The sequence below is a fragment of the Crocodylus siamensis genome, chromosome 4 (genome assembly GCF_052110815.1).
Source record: "Crocodylus siamensis isolate JL-2025a chromosome 4, ASM5211081v1, whole genome shotgun sequence".
NCBI lineage: Eukaryota > Metazoa > Chordata > Crocodylia > Crocodylidae > Crocodylus > Crocodylus siamensis.
Window position 1 is genome coordinate 193666203 of NC_143398.1, and position 14658 is coordinate 193680860.

General features: G+C 40.4%; 1 protein-coding gene across 1 annotated transcript in view; it reads left to right on the top strand.

Moving 5' to 3' along the window:
• CALCRL (calcitonin receptor like receptor) overlaps positions 1-12505 on the top strand; it is a 114469-nt gene extending 101964 nt beyond the window's left edge. Inside the window, exons 12-14 of the mRNA XM_090045271.1 lie at positions 1673-1891; positions 2522-2563; positions 8271-12505. Of these exons, the coding sequence (XP_089901397.1) occupies positions 1673-1891; positions 2522-2563; positions 8271-8492 (483 nt within the window). The 3' untranslated portion in view covers positions 8493-12505. The remainder of the gene's footprint in view (positions 1-1672; positions 1892-2521; positions 2564-8270) is intronic.
• The last annotated feature ends 2153 nt before the right edge of the window (positions 12506-14658 follow it).

The window sequence follows — 14658 nt, forward strand, 5'->3', positions numbered from 1 at the left end:
AAACCAAGCACTAAGCAAAACCGCGCTAAGCGAACCCCATTTTCTCATAGGGATGAATGTAAATATACATAATTGATTACTGCAGCTTTGCCACCATTACTGCATACTTGCCACCATTTCTCACCGCCGCCGCTGCCTCTCCCCATTAGCCTCCTGGTCGCTCCAGTCCCACATACCAGCCCGGGCCTGCATTCGTGCTGCCTTACCCTGGGCCTCTACCAGCCCTGGCCCCAGACACCACCACAGACCCTGCGCAAATGCCTGTTCCCCCCACTCACCGCTTCTCACCGCCGCCACCTCTATCCGCCGGCCCACTGGCACTCCTGCTGCCCTGCTCTGGGCATGGGCCTCTGCTGGCCCTGGCCCCAGGCCCCACACTCCTGCTGCCCCACCCTGGATGCAGGCCCCAGTTGGCCCCGGCACAGGCCCTGCACTTCTCACCACTGCTGCTGCTTCAGCTGGTGAACTCAAGTGGTGGAGCATCCCACAGGAGCAGGGTGAATGCTTGCAGCTGGCCAGGAGCAGGGCAGTTTGCAGCGTCCCTGCTACTTTGCCCAGCCAAGTGTAAACCCCACCCCATTCCCAGATGGCTGCAAAACCACCAGCCCCTCCACCGCCCCAGCAGTCTGTATTCAGCAGCCGTGCCGGGCTTCTCCCCATCCTCATGCTCACGCCTGCCCCGCATTCGCTGCCACTCACCGCACTTGCTGCTGCCACCGCCACTACTGCTTCTCCCTGCCTTCCCACCAAAGCTCACTGATTCCATTGAGTGCTATAGCAAAACTCACTGAGCACTCAGAGGAACCAGGTATCAATTTTAAATGAGCACTATAGCGAAATAGCGCTAACTGAAACCATGTTAATGGGTGCTGCCTGTATTAGGATGTTTGGACTTCCTGGATAATTGGGCATTAATTCACTTAAATCATGGTGCAGTACATTAGCTTCTATGGGATCTGGACCCGTGCCTTGGGTCCCCTGTTAGTAAGTGTTTACAGTAGTTTTTTGCTGCCAGAGAATATAGTAAGAATGTACTCATTAATGTCTCCACAGTGTCTTGAGTGCTTTGGATGGAATGTGCTGTAAAAGTGCAAAATACTGTTACTATTGTTTTAAATAGCATAATAATAGCATCTTCTAATCTCATCATTGTCTAGGCAATCCTGTCCCCTTTATAGCAAAATCTCTATTGATTTTGCTCATTAGACTTTGATTTTCTCCTACAGCTTCCATGGACTTGAATTTGGCATGTTCAAATTAATGTGCAACCTGATTCTGAATTCCTTGGGTGCCAAAAACTTAACTGATGTTACTGGGAATTTTGAATATGCAAGGAATGCAGGATCAGGCTGACAACTTGTAAGCCCCATGGGGGTTGGTATTTGTGTTGCTATACATGCACAATCTTGAAAGACCTACATGATTATCTCTATAAAAGCATAAAAGGAAAAGAAGTATCAAAAATGTATCTCCTTCAAATGCCAAAGAATGGCTCCCAGCCAGATGAAGGATATTTCAGTATATTTTACAGTAAATACATATGTAATGACATACATGTAGTATGATTTGTCTTAAGAATTTTGTAAATGTTTCCCTTGTTTTTCAACATTATAAAATAAATTTGGCCCATTTTATCAGACTTTAAGAAAAAGTACATTTTCTTTTCTTTTAGGTAAACTTTTTTTTCCTGTTGAATATTGTGCGAGTTCTTATAACAAAGCTAAAAGTTACACACCAGGCAGAATCTAATCTGTATATGAAAGCTGTGAGAGCTACCCTGATTTTAGTGCCACTTCTTGGCATTGAATTTGTGCTGTTTCCATGGCGACCAGAAGGACGTATTGCTGAAGAAGTATATGACTATGTGATGCATATCCTTATGCATTATCAGGTAGGAAGCTTTTAGTAATACTTGTCACTTATCCTAAAGAGTAGTCAAGATGTGAATGGAAGCTTTAAATATAACCACAATTTTATTATTTCAATGTATTTAACAACTGTGTAAATTATTTTTTGTTACATTTCATTTAAACTAGTCCTTTAAAACCGGGGTGTCAAATTCACTTTGCTCCCAGGCAAGATCATGATAGTAGGGCTCTTTGAGCCAGATTTGGACCTGGTGGTGGTCGGGTAAGCAGAGCAGGCAGCATGGTTGTGTCAGCACAACCCTCTCACCCTCCTGTTACCCACAGCCATAGCCATTCCCAATGGAGCTGTGTAGCTCGATTCTGTGGCAGGCCCAACCCCCTGCTAGCCTCAGCCCTGAATTGCCTGGCTTACCAGAGCTCTGCAGTCCAGAGGTAACTTTGGGCTAGATCCGACCCGTGAGTCATATGCTTGAAGGCCCTATTTAGAAGAAATAAAATGTCACATTAAATGCCTGGCCAAATGACTACTAATTGAATTTTCATTTGCAATCCATTTTCTCCTTTGCTAGTTGCATATTAAGTAGGAATTTTAAATATTTTTATAGCTCAAAATATCTGTAAGGGCCAAAACTTTCTGTTTGTTTGTTTTGCAGGGTCTGTTGGTGGCTACAATTTTCTGCTTTTTCAATGGAGAGGTATTGTAGCTGATTTAAATTTATTTCTTGTTCATTTCATTTTTCAAGTTTCAATTTCAGTTTTTTTAAAAAGCTATTTACGATCCCAATGACAAATGTAAAGTTTTAAATGAGACTTAAAAGAAATATGTAAATGACAAGTAAGAGAATGGTATTTGAGCTTCCCTTTTCTGACAAGTGATTAATTAAGGTAAGGAATTTCCTCTAATATGGTTCATGGCATTACAAGTACTGAAGGGCCCATTCCTGTTAGAAGCTGAGTAGGTGCCAAGTAGCTTCAGCATTTATTTCAGAATTAATGCAAGACACAAAGCATTCTGCAGATTTTTTGTATGAAAAGTTCATATGAAAATATCATATTCAAACCTGGCAGAAATGATTCTAGAAAATAAGCACTTAAGTGTCCTCACTGTGGCAGCTTCAGTCCCAGTAAGACGGAATTGATTCTTCCAGGTTAAGGGCAAGGCACAGTGAAGGAACACCTTTAACTTCCTCTACTATAATATATCATCTCCAGCTTCTGGGTCTTTTAATCTGGTAACTCCATGAATACTGACTCCTGCTATAAAATGAGGAGGTGAGGGGGAATCACGTGTTTTAGTTTGGATTTTTAGAATCTTTTTGGCAAAAAGAAAAAGATAAGCTTATGCTTTAGAATTGTTTTTTAAAATTATAAAGGCAAAATGACTATTTTAGGGCAAGGCCTTTATACATTTACATTACTAAACAGTTATCTTCATCATTGTTCTTAGAATCCTGCCTAGCAGAATCAGTGAACGAGTGGTCTGAATCCTACAAATACCAATACATATAAAAACAGCAAATATTGTTCACATTCACTCACTGATATTGGTGCCACTTGGGGGAGGAGCAGAAGCAGCAAAATTCTGTTAATATAAGAATTGAGTAAAGTTTATTTCCAAATTGGAACAAAACTAAATGGGCCTGAAATTTTCTCAATAAACTGTCTGTTATTTTTCAGAACTGTTGGAATGCTTGAGAGATATTGGGGAGAGAACTCCCGGACCACCTTCATCACTGTGTTTCTGAGTTTTGTAGGAAGCGAGTGGCCAGAGCATGCTAGTGCATGTAGGAAGCTAGTAGCCAGAGCATACTGAGCCTGTAGGAAGTTAGTGGCCAGGAGTTCAGGCATAAGACATAAGATTCATGTGTAGAACATAAGAGGTCTCAGTTTAATTGGCAGCCCTTGTAGCTTTGGGCAAGTCATTCTGGTACACTGTATCTCAGGCCTCTGCTACACAGTTGCATATACTATACAGTTAACTGGTTAATAGCACAATAAATTTAAACCAACCACATGTGCAAAGTAAGACCGGCCACAAATGCAAAGTAAAGTATCGCACAATTAACAGGTTAATCACGCAATAAACTTAGACCAGCCACATGTACAAAGTATATTAACACACCGTAAAAATGAGCTATTGATCTATAAAAAGAGCCAACAAAGTTAATGCTTGAAAGTGTGTAACAACTCTATAGCTGGTTTCTATCCCACTTTAATTTGAACATGCAGCAAGACCCCTGAGGTACCTATACACGAGCATGGAGGCTGCTGAAACCCACTGTAATTACAGCACACTGGAACAGACTTGATTAATCATATCTGCTAGAGCATGATATTTACTGTGCTCCAGCCAGCTTCCATGTCTAATGTGTCAGGATCCCCGCACTCCAAAATGGTGGAGAGGACGCTTTATCTAAAGCTCGTCAAACAAAGTGCCCCCGCCACCATTTTAAAGCATGGGGATGCTGATAGACAAGATGCTGTGGACACTTTGACTTGAGCAGCTCTCAGAACCACCCCACCTCCAGATCACATGTATAGACACCCCAAATGTCCTGTTTTTAAAAAAACCCAAGCTGTCTGTCACATCTATTTAAATTTTAAATTACCAGTTCTTCAGTGTGTTACTATGTGCATGTACTATGGATATTCATGGCAAATAAAATAATTAGTAATGATAATAAGAATGTTAACATTCATTTAGGACTGCACGTATCTTTTAATCAATTGAGAATAGAGGCTTTCATATTGAGAGTTTAGGTCACAGCATCAGAATAATAGGAAAGGAGTGGAATTTTAGCAACTTCTGAAGTTCCTTTCTCAGAAAGACAGATATTTTATAACATTCCTGTGACTCACAGCTTCATTTAATTGAAATGGGTTCTTTACAGTGTGAAAAATTAAGCTTGCATACTAACCTTACTCAATATGTGGCAGAACTTCCTTTGATGTAAATTGGAATAGTACATACAGCTCCAGAAAGAGATACTGAATTTTTTTACATAAAGAGAGCTAGAACTCAGATCCACAAAAGTATTTAGACAGCTAATATTTGTTCAATGCTTTGATGATCTGCACTTATGAAGTGCAGACTAAAAGGCTTGCAGTGGATTCAGACAGATGGTAATCCAGATGGGGAAAAATATACTGGCTTCCTACTTTAACTGGTTTCTTTTGATAATTGTCTATAAGTTTATTATTGTCTCTTTTTTGAGAAATATTAAGCCCTTTTTTTAACTAAGGCTTTGATATCAGACTTCAGGAAGTCCAAAGTTTATGTCTGTGCTGTTCTATTTTTATTTTTCTTTCAAAATTAAAGCCACAGTGACCTTAGGCAAAATAAGGCATTGTGCTAGAAAATGTAAACCAAACAAAAACAAGACATAATGAAAGTACTGACCCACAACAGTTGGTCACCATTAGTCCTGCAAGTCGTGGCTTATCGTGTAATTCTGTGTTCATCAATAAATCTGACATAACTGGGTGATTTGGGATATTTAATTTGTGAAGACAATTTCACCATAGCACTCTCTGAAATCAGACCCCCCTCCCCCCACAAGTTAGCTGCCCATCATTTTCAATCTTTTTTGAAAGTCTAACAAGGAAATAAATATTATAGCTCAGGGGTGTGCAATTATTTCAGGTGGAGGGCCACTTAACAAGTTTTGGTGAGCTGCTGAGGGCCACATGGGTAGTCCCATCCCTTAACAGTTGCCCCACCAACTTGTTGTCATCTTGGGAATGGAAGACCCACTCATAACCCCTGACCTTTGCCACCAGAAGTCCCTCCCTTTGCCCCCCTGGAAATACTCCTTTTGGGAGGTTGCCATCTTAGAACCAGAAAAACACCAAATCATACACTAAAAGTCAAACACCTACTATAACATATTCAAATTTTATTATGAAAAATATTTTGTCATGATTTTTTTCTTTTGTGTATATAGAGTAATTACATAACTCAAAAATAAATTCTTAGTCTTGTATATTGCGGGGGGGTGTATGGTGGGGTGTGGTTGTAGGTGTATGTGTATGGGGGTATATGTATGGTGGTGTGGGGTGTGGGTGTGGAGTGTGGGGGTGGTGGTTGGGTATCTGGTGTGTGTATGTGTGGTATGCATGTGGTGGGTGGGGTGTGTGTGTGTAGTGGATGTGTATGGTGGGGTGTAAGGGGTGTGGTTTTGTGTGTGGTTGGATGTGGGGGGGTGAGGAGTTTTGAGTGGGTATGACTATGTGAGGGGGCATAGGATATGTTGGGGGATTATGTATATGTTGGGGGTTGTGGGGGCAGGGTGTGGGTTTGTGGGGTGTAAGGAAGGGTGGTGGGGAACTCCCCACCCCTCATGTCCTGCCATGGTGCAGCAGCAGCAGGTGGGTCACTCAGGGCACAGGCACCCAGTGGGACACAGCTCCGGCCAGCACTGGACATTGCAGTGAAGGGTGCAGCCTCCCCTGGGCCATCTGTATCCAGGTGCTTCCTGTCACTCGTGCACAGCCCCCACACTCACCAGGCATGCATGCTGGGGCTGGCTGCTTTCTCCACCAGGGCTGTCTTGCAGGGGAGGGAAGCCCCAGATGCCTTCCCCTGGGGAGCAGAGAAGGCAGCCAGCTCCAGTGCCTGAGGCTTCTCTCTGGTGCTGTGCGGCCCTGGCCGGAAAGGCAGCTGGCTCCAGCACACGGGGCTTCCCTCCCATGCTGTGAGTGCAGGGCCTGTGCATGAGTGGCAGGGAGTGCTGGCAATACAAATGACCTGACAAAGGCTGCACCCCTCGCTGCAGTGTACAGTGCTGGCTGGAGCCATGCCCCATCAGGCACCTGCACCCTGAGCACCCCACCTGCTGCTGCTGCTGCTGCTGGTGCTACCACCTACCAGGGCTGCATGCAATAGGGAGAGTGGGGAGGGAGTCCCCACACCTTCCACCCTCCCTCACACCCACACACTGGTTAGCCATTCTCCATGCTGCTGCCATCCCCTTGGGCACGGGCTCCGTGCTGCCGCCAACCTCATCCCCACACTCTGCACTCCTGTCCAGCTGCAGCCTCGCCCCCACTGCTTCCCTACCTGCTGCCCAGAGCCAGAAGGAGAGCAGGGAAGTGGAGCAGGCCCCTGGGGGCTGCAGCAGCAGTAGCAGCCCCACACAGAAGCTGTGTGCTGGTGGGTCTGAGCCCTTCTACCCACAGGGGTGGGAACAAGGCAATAGGGTGTGTTTGGGGCTGTGTGTACGCATAGGCACCTTGTTCCCTCCTCATGGGCGGAAGGGCTGGGTGGGGCACAATTTGCTGGTGGGCCCTTGGGCCAGATAAAAGTGCTTGGCGGGCCATATCCAGCCAGGCCATATCCAGCCCATGGGCTGTATTATGCCCTTCCCATTATAGTTGAACTATTGCTGTTATATTAAATACTCATCACATTAGGGCAGGTTTTTAAAACCTCTTATCCATTTTTCACCTACAGTTTGCAGCTGTAAATAACAGTAGCAGAACAGCTCTGATAACTGCCAGCACCAATAAAATTGTTTGTACAAAGAGAAAGCTAGATTGTAGCTGAGATGAAATTAAGGTACCATACAGCTAAAACTTGATTCCTAATGTAACTTCAGTTTGAATGGCAAGATTAGTGCATGACCTTTTGCCTCTTGAGCACAAGGAAAAAAGGCACAAGGAAAAACATAAATGAAGACTTTAACTTGAGTCTTTCTAAAAGCAGCTGTTTCAGAATTCTGGTCATTTTTCACTTGACCCCTTCCCTGTGAATGTCATTAATGTGGCTCGTTTGGTAAATCCAGCCTTTGTGCAGCACAGGTGTTTTGCCATATTGTATTAGAGAAAGCCAACTGAAAAACAAAATATCCTTACAATGAAGCATATAAACAAACTGGGGACATTGAGGCCTTCAGTTATTTTATCAAATTTATTTTTCACCAGGGTAAGAAAATATGATGAACTCAATTCAGGAAATTGTATTTTCTATCAGTTTGATGAGGGCTTAATCAGAAAAAGAGATGTTGCAAGTAAGATATTGGTGCTAATATATGAATTTACATCTCCCAAGGAACTGACCTCTTGAATATAGTTGCTAATAGAGGTGGCTGTTCATCCTTAAAAGTGGTCTTTCCACTTCAGGTCAAGTACATTAGTGAAGGAGAGCAGAAACTTGAACTCCAGCTAGTCTCCAGAGCTATTAATCCAGCACCTTTTGTAAGCATTAAATTACTAAAAGTGTAAAATATAATTATACCATTCAAGATGTACCAGTGCACCTAACTACTTTTATATTTCCTTCATAACATCCCAGGTAATTGAATATATTGCCGTGTACTCACAGTTTAACTACAGAATGTAAAGTATCTTCCAAAAAAGTATATATAATGTTTTTCCTTTCTTCCTGTTCACTTAATGCAACAGGTCCAAGCTGTTTTGAGAAGACACTGGAATCAGTACAGAATCCAATTTGAACACAGCTTCAGTCACTCAGATGCTATTCGCACAGCTTCCTACACAGTATCATCAATCAGCGATGTTCAAGGTTACAGCTACAATCATGATTCCACCACTGAACATTTAAATGGGAAAGGATACCATGACATGGAGACTGTTGTTTTAAAAACTGAAAAGTTATATGGCTGACTGCTAGAGACTGTTTAGATCTTCAGTACTCTAATCTTCAGAGTTCATGAACTTGACCTGTTGATTTAGTGACTTCATGGCCAGATTTTTGCCAAACCTGGGACGTTTTTTTCCTGAATGATGCAACCTAAGACAACGTATTCCTCACACGTATATTCACTTATACATATGTGTGTGTGTGTGTGTGCGCGCGCACATGCATGAATGTGTGTCAATGCAGTATGGACACATAAATATATATGTATGCACAAATATATAAGTACATTTATAAAAATACAGACTTTGCCTCTTCAGTTTCTACCGTGTAGACAAAGTTGGCAATTTTTTTTATGAAGAGAATCAATGAAAGATTTCTTATTTTCCTGAAAGCTTGTATGAAGACTAGGTTATATTGTAAGCCACTTCATTTGCAAGAACTCAGCTTGTAAATACTTTATTTATCATATTGTAATGTTGTACTTCAACTGATGCAACCTAAACAAGTGGTTACGGCAGGTGCCAGAACTACAATAAGATGTCCAGGTTAATATCATATACAATATATAACTATTTAGAAAGACAGACTATTTAGGGCAGGATTGCAGCAACCTATGGCTTTTTGGCTGAATTTGGCCTTCCCAGTGATTTAATTCAGCCTGCAAAGCCAGGACATTGGTGGCAATTTGGTAGTGAGACATCTACCTTTTGAATTAACTCCATTACTTCATCCTGCCACTCCTAAAAGGTTGCCAAGCCCTGGTTTAAGATAATGGACTTTGATATATATTGGCAGTGAGCTGGCTCATTTTTGCTTCTGTTTTAAACCAAGCATAAAGGGATACAGATGCTACTGCCAAAAATCTGCAGTATGAAACCACCCAACTGCATCTATCCTGCAATGTAATACTGTACAACAAAGTTTGAACTCTGTGTGTCTGTGTTTGTGGGTGTGTCTCTTCAGTGGCAGTTTCCTGTTGGCTTTAATGAAAGCAGTACTAGTTAGGTGCACTAGTTAGAAAAGTCCATTATGACTACACGTGTAACTTTTAATTCCTTTTTCAACAAAGCTTGATCACAAATGAGTTTGATGGAACTTAAAGGCATGCTTAATCATGCTGCAGCTCTTTGGCAAGTCTACTTGCATTGAAAGATAATTATTCTTTAACACATACCTTGTTCCTTAGCTTATAAGGCAAAATTTGCATTGATGCTCTGCGAGTCTTTCCTGAAATGACATGCAAACTTGGATGCTATTTAAATAATAAAGTCAAGATCTTAGATGTAGGTGATTTTAGAATCATCGAGTTGGAAAGGACCCCAAGGGTCATGAACCCCAACCTCCTGCATGGATGCAGCATGCACTGTTCCTAACGCATCCAAGACAGATACTTATTCAGCCACTTCTTGTATGTTGGAATTTTTCAGTGTTCAGAAAGCTTGTTACAATATAAGCTTTGTCTTATAAAAAACCTTTGGATACTTTTTAAAGTGTATTGTTTAGAAAATTCAACATTATATTGTGATTGTTGATTGTATAAGGTTTGAATCTGCCTCAGTTTACTCAAAGTTGAGCCATACTATATTCCATGAGTTCATTGTTTCTATTCCTCATGAATAAGGATATCGGAATAGAATTTATGGTAAACAAACAATTATTGTGAAGGCTGTTGAAAAGGTCTTAAGAAAATGTCTTTAAATATAGCATTTTATGTATGCTTTAAAAGTGTTATTTTTTTACATAGTGTATTTTTTATAGAAATGGAAGGAAAAAAATCAAGACTAGGGAAGCATAGTAGAAGATGACTGTCGCTCTCAGAAGATCCTGTTTAAAAGCAAATCTAGTGGCAGGGTTGATAGAATTTTATCATACAAAAATATTTCTGATTTATGAAAGCCAGCCTGAGAGGTAATAAAAAGCTTTTCTAAAAACAGTTTGCTTTTAAAAGCTTATGATTAAACATTATGAATTCAGGTTTATTCCTAATGTCATTTTGCCACTAGTTTTTTAATGAAATTAAATAGGCTGCTAATGAGCTATCCCAGTGCTTATTGGCATATGCTTTCCTAAGGCTTTGGATAAAGTTTGTCTTCATCATTGCAGTTTCAAAAGATAACAATGATAGGAAAATGCAATGCATTCATAACACTTGCAGTTTACCATATATTTCAGATCTTCTACTGGTTGGTGTTTAACTTGGAAGGGATTCTGCTAAAACTTTATGAAAATATAGAAACTCAGATGTTGCAGGCATCAAGATTTTTGTTCAGATAACAAGCTGTCTGACTGAGTGCATATGAACTTCATGAAAGTCATATGGAAGCTGTGCTTTCAGTGCCAGGTTCTAGAAATCAAGTGTCATAATATTTACTATTGTGAGGGATACAACCTGCTTACCAGTTTGCTTTCTGACCAAATTGCTGGAACAGTGTTTTTTTATTATTATTTGGTTTGAGTGAAATTCCTAGAAAACTTAAGTAGTGTAGACATCCTGCTCAGATGTGAACTTCACGCATGGGATTAGATTCTCGTCTGCTGTAAATCAGCATAGTTCTCTGCAAGTCAGTGGAAATATGTAGAATTACACGAACTGAAGATCTTGCTCTTTAAGTTCATGGTCCAGATCCTCCAAGGCCTATCTCCCACTTAAATCAATCATCAAAATAAATGTGAGTTAGTTAGGCACTTGATTATCTTGGAAGACATATGCCCATGTGTAATCTAAACAGCAAGTTCTACGTTTTCAAGCTTTTAACTTCTTTAGGGTTTCTTTACATAAGATTTCCTGATGCTTGATTCAAAAGTGCCTGACTATAGACTATCGTGATTAAATAATAAATGATAGCTGAAATGCTGTTGTAATCTCAGAGTTAAATTAGAAGAGCTCAGTTTTATTTTAGTTAGTGCAACTTCACATCCTTTACTGAAGAAAGGACTGGGTGCCAACAGTACCCAGTCATTTCACTAGAGAGCTTTGTATTTGTATGGCACAAGAAAGAGATGATGGCTACAGCTACAGTGCTTTAGGTAAAAGGTTATTCTAACAGTTTGAATGGAGAAACACAATGTACTATCAGGTGCCCTCTTCTCTTTAGGAAAGAGTGTACATTCATGTGGCCCTTGCAAGGTTGCATGAAACACAACCCTAGCTGGGCATTGTGCCCCAAATACTATATAGCTCTATTCCCCACTTAGTTTGAAGTAGAACATCTTCCACCTGGCACTTTCATTGTAGAATAGGTTTCCTACTTCTTTTTCTTTCCATATCCCTCTTACATCCTCAGCTGCTGAGAGCAGGATTTCTTTCTACTGTGATGTTTAATCAAAACATCAGATCCTTATGCTGATTTTCCTTGTGGCTTTTTGTTTCATACCTTATAGAGCACGAGACAAATCATTGTGCAGTTTTTACTTATATTCTGAAGGAAAAGAGGCAACCGTTTATTTTTAATAGTTCTTTTTAACAGGACAGCATTTCTCACTGCAGTTCCACATTTGTATGTATGATGAATATTTTCAATCTCTCTTGTTTAGAATCTTGTGTAATATTTGATATCTGTAATATTAAGATGTTAGTTTTATATGTCTGGATTTTCAAATAATAGAATGTGTCTATTTTTATCCTACTGCCTTCGTTTAACAAATTGCCACAAACAACACTTAGTTCAAGGTCTGTACTGGGATCTCATCTTATTCCATTTTTTGTAAATGTTAACTTACCACTTTTTGGCATTCTGTATTTTTTCATAGTGAGTACTGGGCTGTAGAAATGCTACAACACATACTTTTGTGTTATCATTACATGCCATGAAACATTTATGCTTGGAATTAGGCAAAATTCAAGTATTGTACAATGTAAATAAGATTAATGAAGCTATGGCATTGTATTTATTGCTTATAGAGTAAGACTGAAACAAAAAATGTGAACTTATTTTGTTTTTGCTTCATTTTCACTCTTAATATGGAACATTAGTCATTTAATTGTTGAAAAATCAATATTAATTTTCTGATCAATAAAATCTTACACTTACCAGTTCTTGGATGCTTTCCGTATGAAAGATATGAGTTTTATTACTTACAATAATGATAAAGATGACCAGAACTATAGTTTACATAGTCATTCTGTAACTGAATGTGAAAAAAATTTAAAGTAGACAGAGAGGCATTACCTAAAGTTACTAATAATTTTCTTTTAGAGGGGCTTTTTATGGCTAATAGGTATAATGGCTGCAGCCTCCCATTATACAAATCACCTGGACAGAAAGATTCCTGGTACTTGAACAGACTACTACGGAAGTCCCACACTGCAATATTTACAAATTTCCAAGCATCCTATCAATATCTTTCTTCATGTTACCCTTACTTACTGCTTACATTGCCCTACACTGGACAGATGGTGCAATCCCTACATGGAATAATGAATAGACACTGATTTGACATTGATTCCAAAAAGACAGAAAAGTCTGTGGCAGTACATTTTAACCAGCCTGGATATTCCATCACTAACCTCAGAGTAGCTGTTCCTAAAGACTAAAAATAAAAAACTGAAAAAAAACCTTTTAAAATCAACTCGAATGTGGAATCATGCACAAACCAGATTGTAGGAAGGATAGGTGCATTTTCTATCTTAACTGAATCAGAGATGTAGAAGTTTTCATGCATCCATGATTTAGTTGTTAAACAGGTGCATCTCTACCCTGCCTTCTACCTAATTTCAGACTAACATGGCTGCCTACATTCCTCTGCAATGTGAATTGTGTTAAAGTATGGTCTCAACAGAGAGTATGGATTCTTATCCCATTACCTGGATTATTTTTAACCTTTATGCCCACAGGTTAACTGCTTTGTTTATCCTCTTTGATTTCTTCAACTCACTTTTCACCTTTTCAGCAATAGAACCTGCTCCTATCACTTCCTCCCTTTTCCCTATCTTTTGTATTTAAATTACTTTATTCCTTTATTGCATGGTAGACATGGGAGTAGAGCTGCAGTCCTGAGAGACAGGAGCTGCAGATTGGTACTGACAGTCAGCTCTGCTCCCCATGCCCTGTGGGGAGAGAGGGAAGGAAGAAGCAAAGCCATGGATCCCCACAGCCCCATATAGCAGCCTCTGGCTAGAGAGCAGCAATTTTGAAAAATGCTCCCAGCTAGGAAGCACTTCATGGGTTTGATAGATTATAAAGCTGCTTTTAAAATATTTCTAGGCTGTAACTGTTTCTAACATGTAAAGGACTATCTTTGCCTTTAGCACCCAATCCCCGGTTGGGTTCCACTACAGTGGGCTGGGCCAGCATAAGGCATCTTAGTGTGACTCAGAGATGCACACATATTGTTTGGACTCACAGGGACCCAACTCTGACCCTGTGATGTGACTGTGCTCCAGGCTTGTAGCTAGTTCAATGTCCATGCTATGAAGTCAACTGACAGGTTAGTTATGGATTAGCCAGGAAGCTTGCCTTCACTGCCACCCAAACTTCAGCATCCCCAGGAGCTTCAGGCCAGAAATAATATTATAGCACAAAACTTGGAGGAGCTATTCCACACCACCTCAGTAAAGCAAGAGGGTCAGTGACCTACTTTCCATCCCAAAACTACATAGCAAAACCCCAGGCACTGGAACAAAGTATGGCTCCAGTAGAAAATGAAGGGAAAGCAGGAAAATTTGGATTGGGAGGCATTTGCCTGGCAGCCCACCTATGCCTGGCAATCTCCATGGTCACCCTGGCAAAGCACTGAAGTGCCAACACATTGAAGCTATACTTCAGTATTCAAAGAAGGTATAACATAACTAACAGGCATAAGCTTTCCGCATTGCATATGTTCATGGAAACAAAGGTAAGGTAACAGTGTATATCGCACATGGCAGTGCAGAAGAGGACCGATCTTGGGTAGAAATAATCGCCCATTAGAAATAATGCAGTTTCTCTTCGAGGTTAATAGAGACATCTATACCACGTAACTACAGCTGGAGTTGTGGTCACATGTGTTTAACAAATATACACAACTGTTAACATCATTCACTACTTTGTGGCACAGTGGATGCTAAATCTAGGCCATTACATGAATATTGATTTTCATTCTGAACAGGATACTACATACTTTTAACATTAAAATTCAATAGATATGATAGGAACCATTAGTAAGCATAATGGGTCAAAAATTTGTATGAACATAGGGTGGGGAAAAATG